We start from the raw sequence: 25,326 nt of genomic DNA on the forward strand, positions 1-25,326 counted from the left end.
ATTTAGTATATATATTTAGTTTTATATTATAAACTTATAAACATTTCTATATTAATCTCCATACACCCCTGAGGGCATATGTATTGGGCGACAATATATGGCGAGAAGGGGCTATTTTTGGAGGGAACACCGCCCACAGGCAATAAATGGGGCGACAGGGGGGATGAATATTACTCGCCCTGCTTCACTTTGGTTGTATTATTATTATAATTGTTTGTTTGTGGTATATATATATATATATATATATATATATATATATATGGGCTATAGTACCATTACACCTCAAATACAAAAACTCACCATTTGCAGACTGGACGTCACATTGCGCAAAACGCCCCATTTTGTTGCTCATCCACTACACATAGCTTAATAAATATTTATAAAGCTTAAAAAACTCTGTTAATTATGAGATGACAATCCATCATTAATTAAAGCTTCATTAATTAAAGCTTCGTTTAATTAAAAACGAAGCTTTGGGACCTAGAACCTCTTCAGCTTCTAAGTCTCAAAGCTTCGTTTTTAGCAGGATTGGTTTTGCTATTCAAAAAGGGGTTGCGGCGCAGCTTGTTGCCCGTTTACCTGCCACTTTATTGTAATCGTTTTATAGTAAATTATATATTTATAAAAGTTCATAATCATTAATTCATTTCATTCTTCCTACATCGATAAATTTTCAAGCACCCCTAATTCATAAACACCTTTAAAGTATGATGATGTACACAATAAATATGTGACTAAATTTGTACCTTTAAAACTTTCCTATGTCATTTTCATTAGATACACTAAATCGATGTACTGTTTAACATTTCTGCAATGGCTAATCATTTTATACTTTTGTACTATTTTCTCATAATTCAATTTATTTTATTACAAAGCATAGTATTTAACCTTTTGGTAGTTATTTGACAATGCTTTCATATTCATGTGAATCCGACTTTAATTAGCCTGTAATCTATATTATGTTGACATGAATTTGTTAGTTTTGGATCATGGAATGTGGGCTATGTGGCCACATACCTAACAAAACCCATTTCATGATCAACAAGTTGCAAATTGTTTTGCCAGTTGACCGATTGAATGAGAGTCGTCGTTCTAACAAAAATACACATAAACCACTTGGACAATTACTTAGTTACTCAACAACATTAGATGATAGTCGATAGTCGTGAATTAGGTCAAAGTGCATGACTTTCTTTGTAAAGAACAATGAGAAGATGTATTTTTACCGCCACGAGTGGTCCAAAGGTCGAGATGGGTTTGATTGTGTTTTTTTATATGACGTTAGTCCAGCTCACATGGTAGGCCTCCAAAGGAAAACCCTACATTAACCACTCTTTACCCAAGTTTGAATCTTATTACACTCTTACAATGGTGGTCTCTCGATTAAGTGACATAAACTTGTTAGATAAGTGATACATTTAAACAAAAATACTAATAAAAATCTCATGTTATAGTGCTATATGAATTGTGTATTTTATATACGTTAGTTAATATTAATTATGTTACCAATAAATTGGTGTAAAATATTTTACTTTCTTTTGTGTGTTTAATAGGCTACAAAAAATCTTTTATTAGTATTTTAATGATTTAATCCAAGAAATAAATATCTAGTGTACCTGACCTGTGGGTATGGACTGGATTTCTTCTCAGAGAAATAATACTCGGACCCGCCGGAACCGTTCCACCCAGTGTTTTAAAAATCGGTTCAAACTGGCCGGTTGAACCGGTTAAACCGTATTTCTCACAACATGCCGGTATTTTGAGTCCGGTATTTTTCACCGGTTTGCTTGAATATCGTACCAGCGGTTTTTGTCTAAAATACCTGTTTTTACCGACAAACCGGTTTTAAGTCCGAGAAATTTTTGATTTTCGTGGCTCGTATTTTTTCAAAATTATTTTTAACCCAACAATTAACATTCAAGCGTGTAAACTTTGTGACTATTTTTTATTAAATTAACTTATTAAGTGCTTTTGCATTATTTTTTTAACATGGATTAACTTTTAGATTATTTTTTGTTATTGAATCGTTTAGTTTTGGGTTACATTTGGATTGAAGTTACATTTATAGGAAATTATAAGGTAAACTATTCAACCGGTTGAACATCCCGGTATAACCCGGTTCAACCGGTTGTACCATTTTTTAGCCCAATCCGGTACAAATAAAATACCGGTTTTTAAAACATTGGTTCCACCTCTACCCGGACCTGACCCAGCCAAAACCAGGCAAACCGATCAAGAAACTGACTATACCTGGAACCGGAACATACCCGCCCAGTTTATTGACTTTGTTGACCAAACCCAAAAGTGATTCCTACCTGTTTTTGAAAAAACCCGGGTTGCGAACCAGCCACCTCTACAGACTGGGTTATGAATATTGGGCCTATTGGGTCATCAGATCAGGTGATGTAAATAGAAAAGAATTGCATTCAACATTAATGGGCTGGATGTTTAAAAGCAAGAGGTGGGCTGCAGTTCAATCTTATTGGGCTAGTCCACTTTATGTGTAAACACTAAAGCTTCTGGAGACAAGCAGTTTCAAATCAGGTCCACGCGGTTCGGTTCCGGTCAATGAAATTCAATATCGGTTTTTGTTCAAACCGGTAGTTTAGGGGGAAGATCAATTCGGTTTGAAACTGTGTTTTATTTGGTTCGGTTTTGGTTTTGCCTGGTTTCAACAGACGAGTATACATATCGATTACAAATCACCAGTTCATTTTGGTTTGTAACCGGTTTCATCTAAATAGTTTAAAATCAACTTTGGTTCGCTTTACTGACCGGTTTCGGCTTGGGAACCAGTTCATAAATAATGAGGTAGATAAAAGAGTTGTTATACATCGTTCATTGTTAATTCCATTGTATAACTAATAGAATACTTATATCAATATTCAATAAAGTTCAACTCAATGTTTGATATAAGTTAATGTTTGATATAAGTATTCTATTAGTCATATGGAGATAACATATATTGAAAATAATGTTTAAAGTTTAAACATTTGGACGGGTGTTAAATGTTAATCATATGCATGTTGTTTGTATTCGATTTAGTGCGATTAGTTCTTATGTAAACTCAACAATCACCAAATCGTGCATAATGCACTCTACCACCCTAGCCAGTTTAGTTAAGGATCAGGTTTTCGCGTGTAAGTAACAAATCATTCTATAGGTTAATTATACGATCTAGTTAATTTAAATCTACGCCATTGATTAAACAATGCATTCACTAATTAAGTCGTGTCACTAAGTAATCAAACATAAAACCTAAACCGATTGCTTCTTTCTCATATTTGTAACTATTCCCGACTCTCTTTTACTTATAATATAACAAGATGTGTAATACTAATCACCTGTTATTCGTAGATAAAGTATCGAACTTACACTAACTAAGTAACTATCAAGGTTGTTTGAATCTTTGTATGACTTAAGTTTAAACCTTGGACACGTGTCATATAACACCTGGTCATTGAGTGTGGGGTTAGACATGTCTTTTAGCTTATGGATGCTAATGTAAAACTCTTTTTGTATGTTGTAGTTCGTGTTTTGGACCATGGTTTAATCCTTGGTTCACTGTCCCATAAACAAAGCAAAAAGAATCCAAATTGACTAATTTGGCTTCATATGTATTTAAATAATAATAATAATAATTTTCAAAACAATATGTCAATCAAATTCATGTACCAAATTTGACATTTCTTGTTTGATACAAAACTGGCGCCAAAATATGGAGGGAAAATAAAAAAAGGGTAAGAAAATGGACAAGTGTTACAATATTAACAAAAAATAAAAAAGTGAAGAATTTGCAAAAGTTAACCGGTTTGGATGTGGGCCCACAGTCCACTATAAAAATCTCTAAAGTGGGCCCTTTGAACACCTTCAACTTTCTTAAATTCCCTATTAAGAGCATCCACAACAACAAACTCGTACAAACTGACACCTCATCTTCACATCTTATTTCAATATTTTCTCAAAAACCTCACAATTTTTCAAAAAAAAAACAAACTTCTACAAATCAATTAAAAAAATATTAAAAAATATATATATAGTGTGTGTATATATATGTATGTGAGAGAAAGTGGGCCACATTTTGAAGTCCTTTACAAGTTTACAGAATATGACTTCATTCACAACTTTAATTGCTACAATGATGAAGTTACTTTTTTTATTAGTTTGCAGTGATGCCATGTAAATTCAAACAAGAGGGTTTTCCCCTTGTCGTAGATGCTCTTACTCCTTGTTTTTATGTATATAAAGATATAGATACGCTTTAATAGGTTATAACTTATAAGACGAGCTTAGATTTGAACTCACAACATATGTGTTACAAACATGAAACACCATAGAGTATCGTATTTTTTTTTGCTAGTCAAAGATAAAGTTATATATCATGAAAACTATTGTTAAAAAACTAACCACAGAAGAAAAATAAGTTACATAAAAAGCAGAGAGTTTTCCAATCATTTGGTCCGCCTAGTTTAGAACATACATTTTTACTCGAAAGCCATAAAAACATCATCGCTATAACACAATCAACAAGCGATCCCTTTTGAAATCATTTTTATTGAACACAATCTCGTTTCTTTGCCTCCAAATAATAGAATCAATACCATTAACTCAAATTCATTGTACATATGTATCTGATTAACTATACTATTACCCGTTAGTGAATTACACATTTATGTGGTTACGTATAAAAACAACGTGTATAAAGTAAAATATTAATTAAGTTCGTAGTGTTGTACATTTACGATATTATTACTTGAAGAATTTGTAAATAAGAATAGAAAAAGAGATGACTAACGACTAATAATTGTTAAGGATTAAATTGCTACATTAAGCATACTATAAGGGTGTCCGTTGTGGAGCCGACAATGGGGCGAGAAGGGCGACAAAAAAGCGAAACACTGTCCCCCAGGCGATATTTGGGCGATTGGTGGTGGTGGGGACTAGTTTTTGTCACATGTTGTTATAATATTATTATAATAGGTTGTGTGTGTGTAATATATATACATATATATATATATATGTATATTAGTATATATATGATTACACCATTATGTTCCTAAAACAAAATCTACTCTGATGATACGCCACATAACGCAAATCGTCTTATTTTGTAACATCTCCCTTAATCGTAGCCTAAGGGTGTGCGGATTTCAAATAAAAATAAAAAATTATGGAATTAAGAAATATTGGATTGCCTCCACAATACCAAACACTTCTTGGCTTCACTTGACATAATAATGTGTACGTATAGGTAGAGAAACACACACACACCATATATATCTACTATTATAACAAATAAAAATTATTATTGTGTCATATGACACCTAATTGTCCAATTTTTTGTCAAGTGTCATCATTATTATTCAATTTTAAAAGTCATAAGTATCTAATTAAAACATTTAATAAATATTTTAAATATTCCATATTAATGATTTATCTATAGTTTTGTGGTAGTAAATAAATTAAAAAAAGTCATAACTATCTAATTAAAACAATTAATAAATATTTTAAACATTCTATATTAATGATTTATCTATAATTTGTAGTAGTAATAAATTAAAAAAAAGTCATAACTATCTAACTAAAACAATTAATAAATATTTTAAACATTGCATATTAATAATTTATTTATAATTTATAGTAGTAAATAAAGTAAAAAACAAATTAGAAATAAAAGAAACGTATGCAAAAATTTTGAAACTCATTTTAGTGTGTAAAATTGCGTTGTATGTTTTGTGTTTATTAGTAACCGATTCAGAATGTGCCACGATTCGTCTTTACTCTAAGCAATACGAAAATGGTTCTTCTAATTTGATTATTCTATTACTATTAATTCTATATAATTAACTTTTTATACGTATTGACAACTTTTGCTAAAGTGACATAATTCAACACTCAAAGAGAACAGTAGATTGATGATAATGCATACCAGTACTGTTTCTTTCATAATTAATAATTATTTGCATTTTTTTTGTCATATGTTAACTGATAGTGAAATTAATTGTACTTATTCATTGTCACAAACTTGTATCAACTAGAGTTTCGGGCCAAACTAATATAGAAAACAAGTTGTTTTGATACCTAAAATACACTGTTGGTATGGTAAGTTTTGTTTCCTTGATGATATCCATTTATATTTATGAAACAAAATTCATATATTCTCGTAAGATTATCCTGGTGGTGATGACATTGTGTTGTTTGTTATAAGCATAACACTCGTTTTTTTTTTAAATCTTACAAGTTAAGGTCATACTTGACTAATATAGATGATAGGAAAATGGTTGTAATTATAGGTGTTGCAAACCGATTTTATACAAAATTATTATAAATAGTAAGATCATGAGTATGGCGTTCGAAATACTAATCTGTTTCTTTTAAGTTGGTTGTTTATTATTATGATTTGTTTATGTTCTATATTCTATACAAGAATCTCAAAATTGTTTGATATATGAGATGAATGATGGTTTGGTTTTCAGTGAGATACTTATTTGTTGTGAATAAAATTTTTGCAACAATCTTTACTCTAATTTATGTAATGGATCACAACAAGTTTCATTTGAAATATGCCCACTTTTAGTATGACTTGGAACATCCGGGCAAGTTCAAATTGTATTCGACCTTTTAAGTAAATTGGTCAAATTTCCTACTTGTGTTCTATTATAACTGGCAAAATGGATGAGTCAGCGAGTCGTGTCAGTCGGCGCAATGTATAAATTAGGGTTAACTGGTTATTTTAAGAAAATTATTATTTTAGGTTCCGAACATGTTTTCTTTACACTTTTTTTTACATTTACGCATCAATATAAAACTCAGTATAACTGTTTACTTTCTTGTATAATGTTGGAATTGAGTAAAACATGTTAATAACATGACATGTTTGAAATTGGAAAATATTGTTATAAATGCCTATAATTTATTAGTATTACAATTTATTTACCGATATTACCAAATATACTTTTGCTCTTGCTTTTAATTTTATAACCTAAGGCATGGGTTAGAAAAAACAAAGACATGAAGTCAGCCAAATAACTTTATTTTTTATTGGTTATGGATTGTTAATAATTTAATATCATTAAACCTCAATTTGAATCATCTGGTCATGTTTTTACTGATAAAAACTATTGTAACTGTTAGTTTAGTATCATTATATGTTGAAACTAATACAACAATATAATTAGAAACAATTTTTTTTACATTTTTCAGCTTTTGCGACTTTTAAGAGTTTTGATGTGGTTTTGATACATGATTATTGCAACTTGAAAAGCCAGAATCATATAATAAGATAATGAATGAGATTTAATTTTTCAAACCCATGTAACACATGGGTTTATAACCTAGTATACGTATATATATAGAGAGAGAGAGAGCGCGATGGGTAGTGTAAACTGCCCGGATAAGATCCGACAGCTGTGTGTATCTTTACTCCAACTGACACGTGTATGTCTCTTAGTCTCTATAACTTTAACATACTTTAAACGTCTCACTCTCTTGGCTTAGCTTGGCTTGTGATATAACATATATGATATATCCACTTCAATCCAAAATTTTCTAATATATTATTTTCTTTTCAAAATTTTATGTTTATTTGTGTTCATATATGTTTATTTATCTTGTTTCAGTTATATTTGTTTAGATTTTTAAATAAATAAACATAAATATTTGTTCGATTAAGTGTTTGCGTTTGTTTAAAGTTAAATAAACGAAAACGAACTGACCCTTGTTTGTGTTCGTTCAATTCGTTTACATGCTTTCATTATTCACATTAATGAATACATCGGTCTTAATCTCTAGGCCCTGCCGATTTTATTTGTGTTCGTTTGTGTTCGGGAACATATTAATTTCTTTAATGGTAAGTGTTCGTGAACACGTTATTTCCTTAACGAACGAACACGAACAAGGCCTTGTTTGTGTTCGTTCGGTTTGTTTACAGCCTTATAACGTGAGGTTAGATGAGCCACGTCAACACCATGCGTTATTACACATGAACCATACCCATTAGTCTTAGATGATCCACCGTATATTTGTCCTTAAACAAGGACGAAGCTTAGTTGAGGGCAGGGGTGGTCTAGGCCCCCTCCGTTTTTTCGCTCAATAATGTAAATTTATCCTTTTACTGTTAAAATTTTTTATAATAGTGTAAATTTACCCGTTTATTACCGAAAATTTGAGTCCGCCCCCTCCATTTTTTCGCTCGGTAGTGTAAATTTATCTTTTTTTTTTTCCGAAAATTTGTATACATAGTATAAATTTACCCGTTTCCGACCAAAATTTTGAGCCCGGTCCCACCGTTTTTCGCTCGGTAGTGTAAATTTATCCCTTTTCGGCCGAAAATTTTTACATATAGTGTAAATTTACGCGTTTCCGATCGAAATTTTGAGCCCACACCCCTCTAGTTTATGAACTTTTTTATACATATTAAGTCCGCCCCCCTCGACATTTATGTCCAAGCTTCGCCACTGTCCTTAAAGAATATCATTAATCCTTTTGTCCACCAACTATCATTTGACCTTCATATAAAAGGGTTAAATCCTTAAATTTTGTTTGGATTCTTTTACCAAAACATTTGTTTTTCTTATAATATTGATTTGATATGCACATTTCACTTTTGTTTGAATAATAGCCAAATATTTCAATTTATACTCGGAAAGAGAAAAATATAAATCAACCTCCATATTGTCATGTCTAACTTTAACTTTTATAGCGTGACTGCAAACACGTGTGGATATTATATACATAAATTCTCTTATAATAAAAATATATGTTATACTGTTATATTTAAAAAGTTAATTATTATACATCAGTGTACAACATCTTTGTTACTAAGATTTTCAGGTAACAAGATTGAGTTTTATGCTTTATTTATTGTAATACTCTTAGATATTAACATTAACGATTGTTAAAACGTTAGTGGGAAGCCTCTTACATACCTGACCTGTGTGGGTATTTCGTCACTTTCAAATTAAATCGACGAAACAATATTTTCTTGTTTTCAAAACCGCAACTAGAAGATGCAGTGGAATCCAACTCATGTAATCTACTCGGCGTAGGGGGGGGGGGGGGGGGTAGCAGGGTTGCTCATGCAAGCTTGGTGCCCCACCCACCCTTATCTAACACATCCACCAATCAGAACTTGACACCTATAACTTTGGACACCAAGCATACGATACGACGACTATAGTAATATAGACCAATGAAATCGTGTCACGTAAAGCATCTTTGGACTTATTATACCATCACGTTTTGATCTTTTGGATTATCACGCCAATAACCTTTTCATAATATTTATATAACCATTTGTGGCCCCATCAGATCTTACCTTACTGATAACTTTTGCCATTTAAAAAAATTACGTTGTAGTTTCTTCAAGTGAAATGCTAAAAGCTTTTAGATAAAAGTTAAAATAAAAAGAAACTAAAGCATGCAAATATAAACACACTCGAAAATAGATATAGAAACACAAATCCAAACGTTTATTTACTTATTGCTTGAATGGCCAACACTCGTTAAACCCCTTAAAAGTTCTCAGGTAGGTTCCATATCGTAAAATATATTCCACTTAATGATACTTCACCCAAGCTTAAAACCAGGAATACAACATCTGGTAAGGCAATGGCAAAGGTTGCTAGCCCCCTGTGTTTTTACGTAATAGTGTAAATTCATTTGTTTTCGTCAGAAATTTTTTATACGTGATGTAAAATTTAGCCGTTTTCGGCCGACATTTTTATACGTTGCGTAAAATTTAACTGTTTTCGGCCGAAAATTTTCTTACACGTAGTGTAAATTTAGCTGTTTTTGGCTGAAAATTTGAGTCCGCCCCTTCGTGAATTCTTTTATATATTTTGAGTCCCGTGTTTTAGTCCAAGCTTTGCGCCACTGTGGTCAGGGATTCAAAATTTAAAACTAATAACAAGACAAAAGCCGAGCCGAGCCGAGCCGAGCCGAGCCGAAAGAAGTAAACCTGTAATAGCCGGTAAAAGCAAGAAAGAAAGAAAGAAGATTGTGTGTGTGATTGACCGTACAGAGAGAGAGTGTCTTATTCAATTGCAGGTCGTTTCAATGGCAGTTGGTAAGCATTTACTGTGTGTGTTTTCTGTCTTCATGCTCTCTCTCTCTTATATTATTATTATTATTAATATTATTATTAATATTATTATCATTTGCTCTGTTTTGTAAATCCAAGCATCATCAAGAATATTGAATAATAATTTCCCATCAAATTTATACTTCATACATTCCACATAATTTCAAGCTCTTGATCCCTTCAAACCCTTCATTCTGCTCCAATTTCAGGTAAATTTGATTCATTTACATTCAGATTATTAATTATTACTCTGTTTTTTAAGGTGGTGTTTCAAGATTTCTGATAATTAAACATAAAGTTTTGTTTTTTATAGAAACATTTAAATAATTTGAATCTACTGTTATTGACTATTACCCTTGATTTTGGTGCAATTTTGAATAATTTTCATTGAGATTACTCTGTTTTAATACATTTAAATATGCAATTTTGAGGTAAATTTGAATAAAATTCATTGAAATTACTCTGTTTTAAAGGTTTCTGATTATTAAATATCAATTTTTTACTTTCCTTAGAGAATTTTTTTAATAGATTTATGCAATATGAATCTGCTACAATTTTGAGGTAAATTTGAATACTTTTCATTGAAATTACTTTGTTTTAAAGGTTTCTGATTATTAAATATCAATTTTTTTTATTTTTTTTAAAAAGAGAAAATTTATTATAAAACATTTAAACAATTTGAATCTTCTACAATTTTGAGGTAAATTTGAATAATTTTTCATTGAATTTAGTCAAATTACTCTGTTTTTAAGGTTTCTGGATATTAAATATAATTCTTTTAGATAAAAATTATTTGAATACATATAAACAACTTGAATCTAGTGTCACTGATCAAAGTGGGAAAATTGGAATTCAAAATGCAATTTGAATATACTCATATAATTATATTATAATATCTTTATTATATATGCATTGGTTTGATTCATTTATTATTTACAAACTAAATCCTTGAAGGTTAGAAAGAAGGAGATCCAATGACTTTGTGGGTCATTTTGCATTCAACATTCTATGTAAAGTTTCGTGTCAGATTTTAAAGATTCAATTTTTTATTTATTATTATTATTATTATTTTATTTTTATTAACTCAGTTAAGTTAGATAAGAACAATCTTTTTCTCTCTCATCATTTCAAAAAAAGAGTTTCAATTTTTTGTGGGTATGTCTTCTTTCTTTTGTTCACATATGAAGTTATATCAAGAAGTGTAAATTTTAACATCAAGTTTGAAACTTGAGCTGATTATTGTAGTCTTTTTTGTTTCTTTCATCAAGATTTTGTTACAATTATATCAACAAGTGTAAAATTTAGCATAAAGTTAGAAGCTTGAGCTCAAAGTTGTAGTCTTTTTTGTTTCTTTGATCAAGATTTTGTTTCCATTATATCAACAAGTGTAAAATTTAGCATAAAGTTAGAAGCTTGAGCCCAAAGTTGTAGTATTTTTTGTTTCTTTGGTCAAGATTTTGTTTCAATTATATTAAGGAAAATTGGATTTTAATAATCCCTATTAAATGGTATTGGCCAATAATAATCCATATTCGTTTTATCGCCACGGGCGGTCCCAAATTCAAAAAAGTTGGTCTCCAATGGTCCCCCGTTAAAAATGACTTAACGGCGTTATAGTTTTTTCTGAATTTCAAACCAATGTTTTAGGGCTTTTGATCGTTAGGAGGATACGAGTTGATTGGTGTAAAACTTAGCTCGAAACAATGATCAAAACGACTCGATTTTGGTTAATTGTAAGTTCAAACACCCGAATTGAAGCATTGTCTCGTCATTTTGAAGCACTATTTCAAACTCAGTTTTACACCAATCGACTCGTATCCTCCTAACGATCAAAAGCCCTAGGACATTGGTTTGAAATTCAGAAAAAACTATAACGCCGTTAAGTCATTTTTAACGGGGACCATTGGGGGCCAACTTTTTTGAATTTTGGACCGTCAGTGGCGATAAAACGAATATGGATTATTATCGGCCAATACCATTTAGTAGGGATTATTAAAATCAAATTTTCCTTATATTAACAAGTGTAAAATTTAGCATAAAGTTAGAAACTTGAGCTCATAAATGTAGTATTTTTTGTTTTGTTGATCAACATTTTGTTTCAATCCCATATTTAATCACAATATCACATCAAGTAGTGTAATATTCAACCAAAAGTTTGAAACTTGAGCTGATAATTGTTGTCTTTTTTGTTTCTTGATCAAGATATTATTTCAATCCCATTGAAATTATATCAAGATATTCATCCAAAAGTTCAAAACTTGAGCTGATAATTGCAAATTTGTAATCTTTTTTTTTTTATTTCTTTAATCAGGATTTTGTTTCAATTATATCAAGAAGTGTGAAATTCAACATAAAGTTGGAAACTTGAGCTGATAATTGTATTTTTTATTTTTTTTTAATTTCTTTGATCAAGATTTTGTTTATTTTTTTTGGGTAGATTCAGGTTCTTGCTCAATGTTATGGATTAGATAAGATTAACTGGAAAAAGATTGAGATAAAGATTCTAACAAGTGTTGAATATTAAGAGGAATGCTAGAACCCGAGTTATATTCTTCTAGAGCGTTCTCCCCTTTTCGTGACGAAAGTGGGGACGAAGAGCTTTCTGTTCTTCCTAGGCATACAAAAGTAATTGTGACGGGCAATAACCGAACAAAGTCGGTTTTGGTGGGTCTTCAAGGTGTTGTCAAGAAGGCTGTTGGTCTTGGTGGTTGGCATTGGCTGGTATGCTATTTCTATTTCCTTATTCTTTCTTTTGCTTTTGTTTCAAATTCATATACTTTTTTGTTACTTTGAATCTTTTGGTCACACTAATTAAGGAGAAAAAGAAGGAATAGCATGCCAACATGATTAATATTGTACACATCATGGGTCCATCCTTGTTTTAATAATTTGATCAGTGATAGTAGATGTAATCAAATGTAGTATCATCAAAGTTAAATTTTTTTAATTTAATAATATTATTATTATTTTTAATTTTGGCTGTATGTTTCATTTTCTAAAATAAGGTGATCTTTCTTGTTCTGGTTTCAAGCTAAAATGACATTTTTGCCCATTGTTTGTTTTCGCAAGAAAATGACTTATTTGTTCGTTATTTTCGTTAGATGTTAGATTTAACAAGAATTTCCATTTTGGGATGACTAAAGTTTGCAACTTTTTCTTCTTTTGGCAAGACTTGAAGCTAAATTTTCCTATTTGCATATCATATTTATTACAAACTATTAAAGGTGCAAGTTTTAGTTTACAAGATATATACATTTTGGTAATTATTAAAGCTAGTTTACGCGTTTGACTAATAAAAAGTCCAACTTTGACTAGGTTCTGAAAAATGGCGTTGAAGTGAAGCTGCAAAGGAATGCTTTGAGTGTTCTTGAACCACCGACTGGTAATGAAGGAGATGATGAGTATGAATTTGATATTTCAAGCAGTGGATCCGATGTTAACGAGTTTCGTAAGACATCTAACTCGGTTATGAGTTCAATTCCTTAAAAAAATCATTTAAAAAACCGTTATCAATTTTAGTTTTTTTTTTGTTCTAGCAGCCACTGCTACTGAGTTTACCAAACTAAACAAGCCCAAAGTCCGTTACGCAAGACCGTGGGGCCCGTCTCCATCGATGAAGTCTGCTAGCCGTAACCACTGCACTCAATCCAATATGCATGCATATTATCCGGTAAGTTGACTTTTTTGGTCAAAGTATGCATGTTTATAACTTCAAATTCAATGTGATAATTTAAACTTTAAAGTATATTTTTGATATAAACATTATAAATTGTAACGTATAGTCGCATATAGATATACGGATTTAATATATATACACTTTTAAATCTTTAAAACTTGTATGTTTGACTTAAATAGTTGACTTAAATAGTTGACTTGCTTATTTGAACAGAAAGTGAACTTCTCAAAGCTAGGAACCAATACGTTATGGCGATATTACAGTACCTTTAACCTCGTGAGTCTCATTTATAAAACCGTCTACGCCCATGTTTTGTTTGATTATTTGTTTATATTAACTTAGTTTAATTTTTATTTCAGGGAAATATTCACTCTAATCCGACAAAGGAACAACTCGTTAACGCGGTCCATAAACATTTTGCTTCCCAGGTAACATCCTCTTAACTCTTTTAACATTTTATATTTATCCACTCGTTTTGACTCGTTTTTTATTTTTATTTTATTTTTTTTTTGCAACAGAAAGTGAGTGAAATGGAAGCAATAATGGAGTTCATCAATGCAGCCAAGAGGCGGAAATCTGGAAGAAGCCATAGGGATCGAAGTTGATAACGAGGATTTTGATGTTCATTTGATCTTCTAGTTGTGTGCGCGCGTGCGTGTTGTTTGTGTATACATACCACTACTACTATTATCCTAACCGATTAGTGCAGCTTTTAATTGTAGAGACTTTAACCGGAGATAGAAAAGCCCGTTTCTTGGCTTCAAAATGCGTCTCCTTCATCTTTCACTGTGTAATATCGAGCCAAGTTTTAGTTTTTATCGTTTTTCGTCACCATCGATTCGTAAATTAGCTAGTGAAAAGTTTGTGTTTATTATATTACAAGAGAGAACTGCCATTTTCGTCCAAATTTTTTTAGCAATTTCCGTCATCGTGGTTTCATTTTCTTGCTATTGTCGTCCCAATCACTAACTCTGTTAGTTATAGTCTGTTAAGTTAGTATTAAATGACAAAAAGACCCTTTTATTAAATAGAGCAAGCTACCATTTTCGTCACATTTGCCATATGTCCATATCTGTCTAAAATAAAGTTATTTTTAGTCATTTTCGTCCTCATGGTTTCTAAAAGTTGTAATTTTCACCCACTTCACTAACACAATTATCTCTTGTTAATTAAGATAGTCTAATTTTACTAGAGCGCCTTTACTAACACCATTTTAATAAATTATATATTGTCATGATTCGTATGCAGGTTTTAACACAATCAATTAACGTAACGAAAATAAATAAACGTACGAACTGTTTTAAATCTACAACTTTGTTGGGATTCGTATGCAAGTTTTAACAAAATGTAATGTAGTTATACTTGGGTTCAAATGTTGGTGGCATTTAATCATATATTGAACTAAAAAAAGAGTTTCATTTATTAAAATTAAAATCTTTTTTCTTGTACAATATAAATAATAATAATATGGGGAGGACCATCATCTTGCCCAGTTGTCTCCCAACCCTCCATACAATTATTGGAAATTATGATATTAATGGAAATAATTTAAAGAGAATAAAAAAGGAAAGTGAGGTGGTGGGTTGCCTAATTGAAAGAGACTTTACAAGCCCATGAAATTTCATTTACTATGGTAGTCGAAATTTTTCATAAAAAAAAAATCTTAAACATGAAATAAGTTATTTACTTGAATGATTATTTTAACTTCTAAATAAATCCAACCGAGCCACTCATAAACTACTTGAGATATACTTGTTAAAATTTGAATCGAGCTTGTTTAGGCTCTTTTAAAGAGCTCAAGCATGAGCTTTACTTTACAATATCGAGGTTGACTAGCCCGGCAAGCCTAACAAGCTTAAATATGGCTATTTATTTATATAATTTTACTTAATATATTTACTTGTTAATAACAATTTTTATTATATATATTTAAAAGCATGATAAAAAAGAACAAAATAATATATATTATATTGCATTAAATTATAATTGTAAATATATATAAAAGTAAATATAACTTTAAACAAATATAATACTTATATAACTAATAAACAAAAATGTGCCAAGCCTGAATCGAGCGCAATTTAAAAAAAAAAAAACTACACACGAGCCGAGGACCCAACCTATCTAGAACCAAATGTTAACACTTTTTCCAATAAAAATTACAGAATCCAAATAAAAGAGAATTAAGTAACACAACTGTTATTTAAAGCAATTCTTTGCAACCATTGGGTGGGTAGGGGGAAAACACGCTTGTGTCGACCTCTCAGGAGTGTCCCCTCTTGTTGGGATTAGGGACACTGGATTTGTAGCAGGCCAGACAGCATTGAAGGCGGCATCGGGCAAGGTTGCTAAACACGAGAGAGCTTATTTGGAGAATCAACACGTTTTTATCCCCTTCGCCTTTGACACTTTTGGTTTCTTAGCTCCGGATGCCATGAACCTTTTGAATAGGGTTCAGAAAGTTGTGTATAGTATCAGCCCATAAGAATCAAAACTTTGTTTTTAGTCGGATTGGGTTTGCTATCCAAAAGGGGGTTGCGGCGCAGCTTGTTGCCCGCTTGCCTGCCACTTCATTGTAAATCGTTTGGATGTTTCTATGAAATATAAAAGGAGCCAATAAAAAAAAATAAAAATTCATCATGTTAAAACTCACTTCAAAGTTCAAACAACAGTATATACCAACACAAACAACAATATGTACCACCATTCACCGAAAAACTACGAAAAACCGCCCATTTTTTCATTTTTTTGGTATGAACAATTCATAATCACACTTACTGTAATACCACCTTATTATGCTCTATAACCTCAGCCAAAACCACTCTCATCTTCTCCACCGAAACCGGCTTCACCACAACTCCATCCACTCCAACTTTCATTAAACCTTCCTTTGCTGTTCTATCCGCGTTACCAGTAACCGCAATAATCACTGGCTTTTCATTATATTTCGAGAATATATCGTGTACAAATCTTGCAACGTTGAAACCGTCAGCATCCACGGACACAACTTTATGGTCTTTGGTTATAACTTGTATGCACTCGTCACCTGAGCTTACTGCGGTTACATAACAGCCTAGGTGGCCCAAAATACCCTTCGTTGCGGTTCTACTAACCCTGCATCGTATATATGTTAAATACATGTATGTACTAAGGTTATATATATATAAATATATGACTGACCCGTTATCATCGATGACTATGACTTTGAGACCTGAAAAACTTGTTTGACCGAGTTTTGGTTGAGGTCTCGTATGAGCGATTCGGGATTCGTTTAAACGCGCAGCGAAACCAAGTTTTACATAAAAGTTTGCTGTTGTTCCGTTACCAACACCTTCACTTTCAATCCATATATTACCTTCCATAAGTTTCACAAATCTACAAAACATATTTAAATGTTATAGTTATATATAATTATATATAGGATCAGGATCATGTGAGAGTTATTTGGAAATTGAGAACCATGGAAACCATTTTGGACCACAAACAATCAAAAATAAAAAAAAATCATAAAACAAAAAAAAAACGCAAAAATGAAAAAAGTAAAAAAACCAAAATTCTTATTTATCATCCCGGTTTCATAAAAAAAAACCTTCTTGGTTTTGCTAAATTATACATATATGTATAATATGTATGTACATACATGTTTTTTTTATACACATATGTACAATTATAGGTGAATAATAATGTACATATGTGTACATTACGTAACTAGAGATAATAGTTTTATATAATTTACTATAAAACGATTACAATAAAGTGGCAGGCAAACGGGCAACAAGCTGCGCCGCAACCCCCTTTTGAACAGCAAAGCCAATCCTGCTAAAAACGAAGCTTTGGGACCTAGAAGCTGAAGAGGTTCCGTGTACGACGCGCTGAACCCTACTCAAAAATTTCACAGCCTCTGGAGCCATAAAACCAAATGTATCAAAGGCAAATGGTAGAAAGACATGTTGATTATCTAAACAAGCTTTCTCGTGTTTAACAACTTTGCCCGATTCAGCCTTCAACGCAGCCTGACCCACAACAAACCCACGGTCCCTGAGCCCAACAAGAGGAGACACTCCTGTAAGATCCACACAGGCGTGTTTCCCCCCTGCCCACCCGAACACAAGAATATCAGCTGGTCGTAAAGTAGACCTCCCTTCAATAGGATCCGTGAGAAAGTTAACAGGGGCCTCCTTTTTAGCAGAAATCCCTGCCCGTTTAAGAACATCACACAGAACATCCCTAACCAGATCATGTCTGTATTTAAAGCCAGGCAATTCTTTGCAATGCACCGCATGGTCACCAAAAGAATCCAAACAGACCTTACGACAAATTGGGCAAGGTTCATCCGTCGGGAACATAGGGATCATTAACCGGTACTTAAGGATAGCCCGATACTCCAAACCCGACATACGTTGGCCTAATCCTTCAATGGGGATGGCCGTTAGAAAATCCTGAGCCCGAGGAGCCCGAAGGCATTCAAACACCGCCTTTTGGCGAGGGGATAGATCAAACTTCACTTCTAAACTCTTGACGATTCCACTAAATAAGGCACTCGCCACAACATGTTGGGCTTTAGGGGGGGCGGTGTCCTTATTAGAGAACCCGCTAAGATCAAAATCTGGAAGTGAAGTACGTAAACGATCCATCGCACACCCATAATCAGAGTCCAACCCATAAATATCACAACCCCGAAGAATATGGCCTTGCAAACACCACGACTGTGCTCTCGAAGCCACAAAAGCATATGTAGATACATCCTCGGCCGAACAGAGACCCAACCCCCCATAACGGATCGGAAGTGATGCCAACCTCCATTGGAGATCCCCAAAGAACGGACCTCCACAAACCACGATGTCCTCAATCGCCCTCCGAAGACCATTGTCAAATATAGAAACAGCTTCCCCCACATACATAGGTTGGCATGTTCTCAAACCGAACAAAAGCTTGGCGACTCCCATACATGAGCGAAGCAAAAGAAGCTCGCATTGAGGATCCCGAAGTCTTGGGAGGCAGCTCATCAGTTCTACAGCGCTAGATGCCCTTTTCATAGCCAAACTGCTGATAAACCCCGCATCCTGGCTTACAGCACCACCAAGGAGTTTCACGCCAAGCACCGGCCTTCCAATCCCGCAAGGGAACAACCCCTCCTGTGCCTTCACCCCATTGCATGTTGGCCAAAATAACTCTGTTTTCTTAACGTTTAATTCAAGACCCAAACGAGGCCCCTCAGACCTGATAATATCTAATGCTTTGGCTACCTCTCTAGTATCCCCGATAATCGTGCCATCATCCAAGTACCAAGCATGAAAGAGAAGCTTGCACCGATCTCTGATTTGGTGAACAAGTGGGTGCAAAGCTAAGGCAAAAAGGAGAGGCCCAAGAGGGTCCCCCTGTTGAACCCCAGTGGTGGATTTAATGAAAGTATCACCCACATATAACCTAGCCGACTGCCCATATAAAAAATCCACCCAAAGAGAAATGGAAGGACATCGACTCCGAACCTCATGTAGAAGGGTCGTCCTATCAACTAAGTTGAAGGCATTGGAGAAATCAACAGTAAGCATAGCCAATGACCCATCCGAATGAAACTGATTTAGAAACCTGTTCGCGCTATGAAGCACGGCCTCTGCCCCACTGGGGACTCCCACCCCAAAATGAAAGTCACCGAGGTATTTAACCATCTCCTTCCCGACACCCCTCATAGCCACCTTAGAGACCAACCGCCTCCAAATGGCCCCAACGGCAATAGGTCTAATCCCATTGTCCGGTTTAAGCAACGGCGTAATGAAATTATACACATGTGTATAATACGAAGTTTTTTTTTATGAAACCGGAATGAAATATAAGAATTTTGGTTTTTTTACTTTTTAAAAATTTTTTGTTTTATAATTTTTTTAAATATTTCTTTAGAGGATTTTTTAGTGGTCCAAAATAGTTCTCAAAATTCTCAATTTTCAAATGGTTCTCTTAGGATCCTTACCCTATATATATATATATATATATATATATATATTATAAAATGTTACCTTTTACAAATGGCAAGACCAAGTCCATTGCCACCTGGATTTCTACTTGCTGGTGATTGGCTAGCAAATTTGGTAAACAGTTTCGGAATCTCTTGTTGACTGATTCCAATTCCGGTATCTCTCACCTACAATATAATATAGTTAAGAACCGAACTCGCAGCATTAAAAATTTCACAAGAAATGTTTTAATGCGAAAACGAACCTGAACACGTATATAAAAGCTACCATCACCAGGAAGTGATCGTGGGCCCCTTTGAGAGTCCGGTTTTGCCATGATGGCAGAAATCAAAACGCTGCCCTCTTTCGTGAATTTGACTGCGTTCCCGATAATATTTAGCATTATTTGCATTAGTCTTTTCTCGTCACCGACTGTATACTCGGGTATATCTGAAGATAGGTTTAATGTTACATATAATCTTTTTACCGACGCAACCGGCATTATTAAGTCTAGAACCTGAAATTTTAAGTACAAAAATCGGTCAGTGAAAGCTAATATAATCAAGATAATGATGGAAAATGCATATATATATTAGGGGTGGCAATTGTGACCCATTGGGTTGTATCAAAATGTATATGATGAGTCAGAATGGGTCAAACTAAAAAATGAAAATGATTGAAACGGGCCAAAACGGATTGACATTTCTCGGTTTTTTTTAATGGAACGAGAAAAACGGAGGAAACTTTTTAGTATTTATACTTTTTAAGTTTTTTATTTATATTTCGAGTTATAACTTTTTAATTATTTTTTCTATAAATTTTTTGGTGAGCGGTTTCTGAAATCTCAACCCATTTCAAAACCCCTTACCAAAAAATTCAAAAAAAATAATTAAAAAATTATAACTCGAAATATAAATCAAAAACTTAAAAAGTAAAAATACTAAAAAGATTCATCCGTTTTTCTCGTTCCAAAAAAAAAACCCAAGAAATGTCAGCCCGTTTTGACCGTTTCAATTATTTTCGTTTTTTATTTTGACCCATCATATGCATTTTGATACAACTCATTCAACCCAATGGGTCACAATTGCCACCCCTAATATATATTAATAAATATACAATACCTCTTGGAAGAGAGAATGAAGGTTAAAAGTAGCAACATCGAGTTCAAGGCTACCGTCTTCGAGTCTAGAAAGATCTAGTACATCATTTATTAACGTCGCGAGCAAGTTACTGCTTTTGAGAATGGTCTCGACCATCATCCGTTGGTCGGGCGTTAATTCAGTTTCTAGCAGTAACGACGCGAGTGCAATAATTGCATGCATCGGGGTCCGCATTTCATGGTTCATAACCGCAAGAAAATCATTCCGTGCACGCACTGCAGTCTCGGCTTCTCGTCTCGCATGATCAAGCGCCAAGTTTTGCTCGACCAACAAATCCCGGGCCCGCATAGATTCTTCCAAAATCGCAGCGTGCGAAAGCGCCACCGCCACCTACAACATAAACAAAATATTATGTCACGTACTCACGTGTCGTTAACTTAACTTTGACCATGTTGACTTTAGGAAACACGGAGTGCGTGTAAACCTGATCGGCAACGACTTCAACGAGCTCCAACTCATGAACATGCCACTGTCTTGCACTATCGGACGGAAGCATCAAAACCATTAACGCGTAACGTTTAGTAGTAAGTTCGGGCCAATCGTAAATTTGGAAATTATCTAAATGCAGAAGCGGGACCCGCACGGCAACAACTTCCCCGGGCATATACTTACCGGAAGACGGACGTAACCGAGCAAGCGGGCTATTAGGCGAGACTTTAACCACACGGTTCGTACTAAAAACTTGATTAATCGCAGGCGACTGAATCGGGATCGTAAACCCGACAGGGTTTTGATGGTGCAGCGTGTACGAAAGTTGAAGTTCTAAACCGCTTCGCGTCGGCATCCAAAGCGCACACTCTTCCAACCCCAACGTTCTCCCAAGCTCAACAAGTGTCGTTTTCAAAATAGTGTGTCGGTTAAGCGTGCTACGAATCTCATGCGTCAGCATCCGAACATGCCGACCCGTTTCTTCTTGCGTTCGGATTATACCCATCTCACGGTCCAGCTCAGCAGCCTTGTTTTTCAAAAAATGTTCCCGGGTTTTTACACTTAACAAGTCGGGAATAATGTGGACTAGCGTAAGTGCAGTCGCGCATGATACTAAAGCGGTTAAAACTTTGGCAGTTGCCATAACAATGGCTACTGTTTTTGTATGAATATTAAATGTCCATAAGTTAATAAGGTGTGTCGCTCCGCATAGAACGATAAACGCCCCGAACTGAACGAATACCCATTTATATGGAAAAACCGAAGATTTTTTGACAAAGTATATTAGCTCGAGCGGGATCGAGAAGTAAGCGAGAGCGATAAAGAAATCGGATATGTACTGATATTTCATCAGAAGATCATCTGGTGGCCATTGTGGCTCGATGCAGTTACAAGACTCCATTGTTAACTAATTACAGTTTCTGCAAGAAAAGGAAAAAATATTACTAGTTCAACTAAAAAGGCTAATAATTTAGCTTCTTTAATCAAGAAAGGAATAGACTTGACTGTTCTAGTCCGGTCATGAATAAGTGGTGTAAATTCAGAAGTAGATTTAGAGTGTGCGTGTGAGTTTGACGTTAAAAAAATTATAAAAAAATAGAACATTAATTCCGCTCTAATCTAATATTAACAAATATATCATCAATAACAAGTTGAGCCGCTCGCGAGCTAGTCAAGATCGGATAGATAAAAAGCTCGAAATGAGCTGAGCCCGACCCAAAAATAAAGCTCGTTTAGTTATCGAGCCCGAGATGGGAAGCTTGTTTTAGGCTCGTCAAGCCTTAACGAGCCTTGTGTATTTTTACTAGGGTTGTTCATGAGTCGAGTCCGAGTGTGTTCGAGCTCGAAATTAAACGTGGCAGCTCAGCTAGGCTCGAGCTCGATTTTGAAGTTAAACAAACCTAAGACCGAGCCGAGCTTGAGACGAGTTTAGCTCGGTTACAAAAATGAGCCAACTCAGCTCAGGTTGTTTCCAATCAAGTTTTTTTAGCTACTTTTATTCGAGATTTTATCGAGCTTCGAGCCGCCGGCTTTTTGAACAGCCCTAATTTTTACACTTTACCTCTTTTGGACTTCTATGTATTAATTTCTCACTGCGCAGCCGAGCTCGAGCTAGGCTTTAGCTCGTTTAAAGTACTACACTACTACACGAACTCAAGCCGAGTTTAAGCTCGTTTAAGTTTTTTCTCAAAATATAAAAAAACAAAAAAAAAACATATATAAATTAATTAATATATAATAATCAATAAACGCATCTAGCCCGAGCTTGAGAAAACAACTCACGAGCCAAACTCGAGCCTAGCTTTGGCCCGTCTAAGGTACTGCACGAGCTCAAGCTGAGCTTAAGCCCATTTAAGTTTTTTCTCAAAATATATAAAAACAAAAAAAAACATACATAAATTAATTAACAAATAATAAACAATAAACGAGCCGACCCCGAGCTTGAGAAAACGACCCACGAGCCAAACTCGAGCTTGAACCAACCCGAGCTGGGCTTATTTACACCCCTAAATTCAATCCACAAGAATAAACAATTACAATAACATGAACTACAAATCCATCTCAATAACATGATCTAATTAAAGTCAATGCAAATTACAACAATACCCCTAAACTCCAAAAACCAATTAAGATCAAACCCAAATCCTAAAAGTCCTAAAAGTTAAATTAAAATAATGAATGAAAGGAGTTACCTTTGGGAGTAAAGATCGTTGGTGAATGATAAAGATTGAAGCTTCGAATCTGGGTATTGAAGAATGATGAAAATCTTGGAAGAATAATCAATCAATAATAATAATATGTGAAAATGATCAAGAAAGAACTGTTAGTTGAGTGAAGAAGACTTTATGAGAATAAAGAAAGAGTTGTTTATGATGAATTGATGATGGTGGAGGTGATGGGCTTTTTGGTAAATTGACTGAATCTTGGTTGGTTTTGCTTAAAGTGGAAAGCCCAAAGTGTGTTGCATGTTGGTTGGACAATTGGATAAATAATAATAATAATAATAATAAGAGTTTAGGTTTTGTTTATAGGTGCACCGAATATTCGGTTCCGGATCCAACTCGGAATTGGTTCTATCGGATATGATTTGTGGGTACGATCTGGTATTGGGTTTCTCCTCAAGCCGTACTCGAAACCGGAAATACCCGGTCAAAACCCGACCCGACCCGACACTACCTGAAACCTATAAAAAATTCAGAAAACCCGGTCAAATAAATACTAGTCTATACCCGGAACCGGTTCCTGCCCAACCTGGTTTTGACTTTTCTTGTGGGTACGTCATGGTATTGGATTCCTGTGGAGCCTTACATCGGAAATACCCAGACCCGACCCTACCCGAAACCTAAAAATTTCTGGAAAATCGGTCAAATAAATATCCGACTATACCCGGAGCTAGTTTCTGCCTAGCCCGATTTTGATTTTTGTGGACCATCTGGTTATTGAAAATACCTCGTTTATGCAGCTCTATATATTAGTTGTTGTTTTCTTGTTGATCCGGGTAGATACGGGTTTTAATTGTGTTGGGTTAATGGGTTAAGGACGACTGGTGGAGGAAATAGAATTTTGTTTTGATTAGATAGGTGGGTGGTTTGACTCGTTGAGTTGAGTGTTTTATGTACTTTTTATGGTATTTTTGAATTGGGATCGTTAGGAGCTTACATAATGTGGGAGCGTTATGTGAAGAATGAGAAAGTAATCAAGTATGTCATGGATTTGGATTCGGGTGAATTTAGGGTAAAAATCATTAGGTGAGAACTCGGTGAAGGGAACGAAGATTTGCTCAACCATATTGATGACGAGAATACCCATGATGGAAGCATTCTCCGAAAGATGTATGTGTTTTAATTTGGTAATATTCTCGCATTGTGAATCCATGTGCGAGTCAATGGATCATCTTTTGATTTCTTGTGATCTCACAAATCAAATTTGGACACAAGTCTCCATTTGTTATAAAATCCCCATTCTCACCGACTATAACTCCGTTTCGAAAATATTTGAATCCCATACACATGCTGCTATCTACATAAGCATGTTTTTTAACATTATGTCTATATGGAGAGCTCGAAATGACGCGGTGTTTAACAATATAAGATCCTTTAACTACAAGATTATGGAGAACTCGTAATGAGACGGTGTTTAAATTAATGCTCATTTAACCTTAGCATCATGTTTATATAATTCTTTTGGATGTACTATTATTTCTAGTCCCTTGCTAGAATCTTCTTTTTTTTTTTAACAATATTAACTTCTTATTGTTAAAAAATATAGTTTGTTGACCGGTTGAAGTTTATGAATTTAATAAAAAGGCCTGCTGCCACAAAGAGAATCTGGGTCGGGTTTGATGTTGGGCCCAAAATTGATGCTATCAATTGAACCACATTTCCTATGTACTTGTTTTAAACTCATCTAAACTTTGTATCAACTCTTTGATCCAATTATGAACTCATTTTAACTTATTTTAAACACTTATAATGAAATACTAACTAATAAGAACTAAGACTAAACTCAATTGTACCATAATAAATGTAA

The 25,326-nt window shown here is 34.0% G+C and overlaps 2 protein-coding genes across 2 annotated transcripts; one reads left to right on the forward strand and one right to left on the reverse strand.

Annotated features, from left to right (window-relative positions):
* Positions 1 to 11,218: 11,218 nt before the first annotated feature.
* On the forward strand, positions 11,219 to 14,624 carry LOC143550998 (uncharacterized). The gene is made up of 7 exons (XM_077041541.1): positions 11,219 to 11,236; positions 12,519 to 12,802; positions 13,397 to 13,529; positions 13,618 to 13,751; positions 13,971 to 14,033; positions 14,117 to 14,185; positions 14,276 to 14,624. The coding sequence occupies exons 2-7, from the start codon at positions 12,611 to 12,613 to the stop codon at positions 14,360 to 14,362; spliced, it is 678 nt and encodes a 225-aa protein (XP_076897656.1). The 5' UTR covers positions 11,219 to 11,236; positions 12,519 to 12,610; the 3' UTR covers positions 14,363 to 14,624.
* Positions 14,625 to 16,440: 1,816 nt separating this feature from the next.
* Positions 16,441 to 23,684, reverse strand: LOC143550997 (ethylene receptor 1-like). Its single transcript, XM_077041540.1, has 7 exons — positions 23,490 to 23,684; positions 21,293 to 22,217; positions 20,830 to 21,198; positions 19,974 to 20,225; positions 19,772 to 19,896; positions 16,938 to 17,132; positions 16,441 to 16,871 (listed from the first exon to the last, which is right to left on the reverse strand). Exons 2-7 carry the CDS (start codon positions 22,196 to 22,198, stop codon positions 16,532 to 16,534), a joined length of 2,187 nt encoding a protein of 728 aa, XP_076897655.1. The 5' UTR covers positions 22,199 to 22,217; positions 23,490 to 23,684; the 3' UTR covers positions 16,441 to 16,531.
* Between the last annotated feature and the right edge of the window lie 1,642 nt (positions 23,685 to 25,326).

The sequence above is a fragment of the Bidens hawaiensis genome, unplaced genomic scaffold (genome assembly GCF_021521415.1).
Source record: "Bidens hawaiensis isolate Kalapana, Puna unplaced genomic scaffold, B.hawaiensis_p1.1 tig00016205_1, whole genome shotgun sequence".
Taxonomy (NCBI): Eukaryota; Viridiplantae; Streptophyta; class Magnoliopsida; order Asterales; family Asteraceae; genus Bidens; species Bidens hawaiensis.

What these genes read in the sequence shown, in the direction of transcription:
- LOC143550998 (XM_077041541.1), top strand. Translation starts at nt 12,611, where the DNA reads ATGCTAGAACCCGAGTTATATTCTTCTAGAGCGTTCTCCCCTTTTCGT. An exon ending in TTGGTGGTTGGCATTGGCTG is followed by an intron (nt 12,803 to 13,396) that starts GTATGCTATTTC and finishes AACTTTGACTAG; the next exon opens with GTTCTGAAAAATGGCGTTGA. An exon ending in ATATGCATGCATATTATCCG is followed by an intron (nt 13,752 to 13,970) that starts GTAAGTTGACTT and finishes TTATTTGAACAG; the next exon opens with AAAGTGAACTTCTCAAAGCT.
- LOC143550997 (XM_077041540.1), bottom strand. Translation starts at nt 22,198, where the DNA reads ATGGAGTCTTGTAACTGCATCGAGCCACAATGGCCACCAGATGATCTT. An exon ending in GGTCTTGCCATTTGTAAAAG is followed by an intron (nt 17,133 to 19,771) that starts GTAACATTTTAT and finishes TATGTTTTGTAG; the next exon opens with ATTTGTGAAACTTATGGAAG. An exon ending in ATAGTCATCGATGATAACGG is followed by an intron (nt 16,872 to 16,937) that starts GTCAGTCATATA and finishes TATACGATGCAG; the next exon opens with GGTTAGTAGAACCGCAACGA.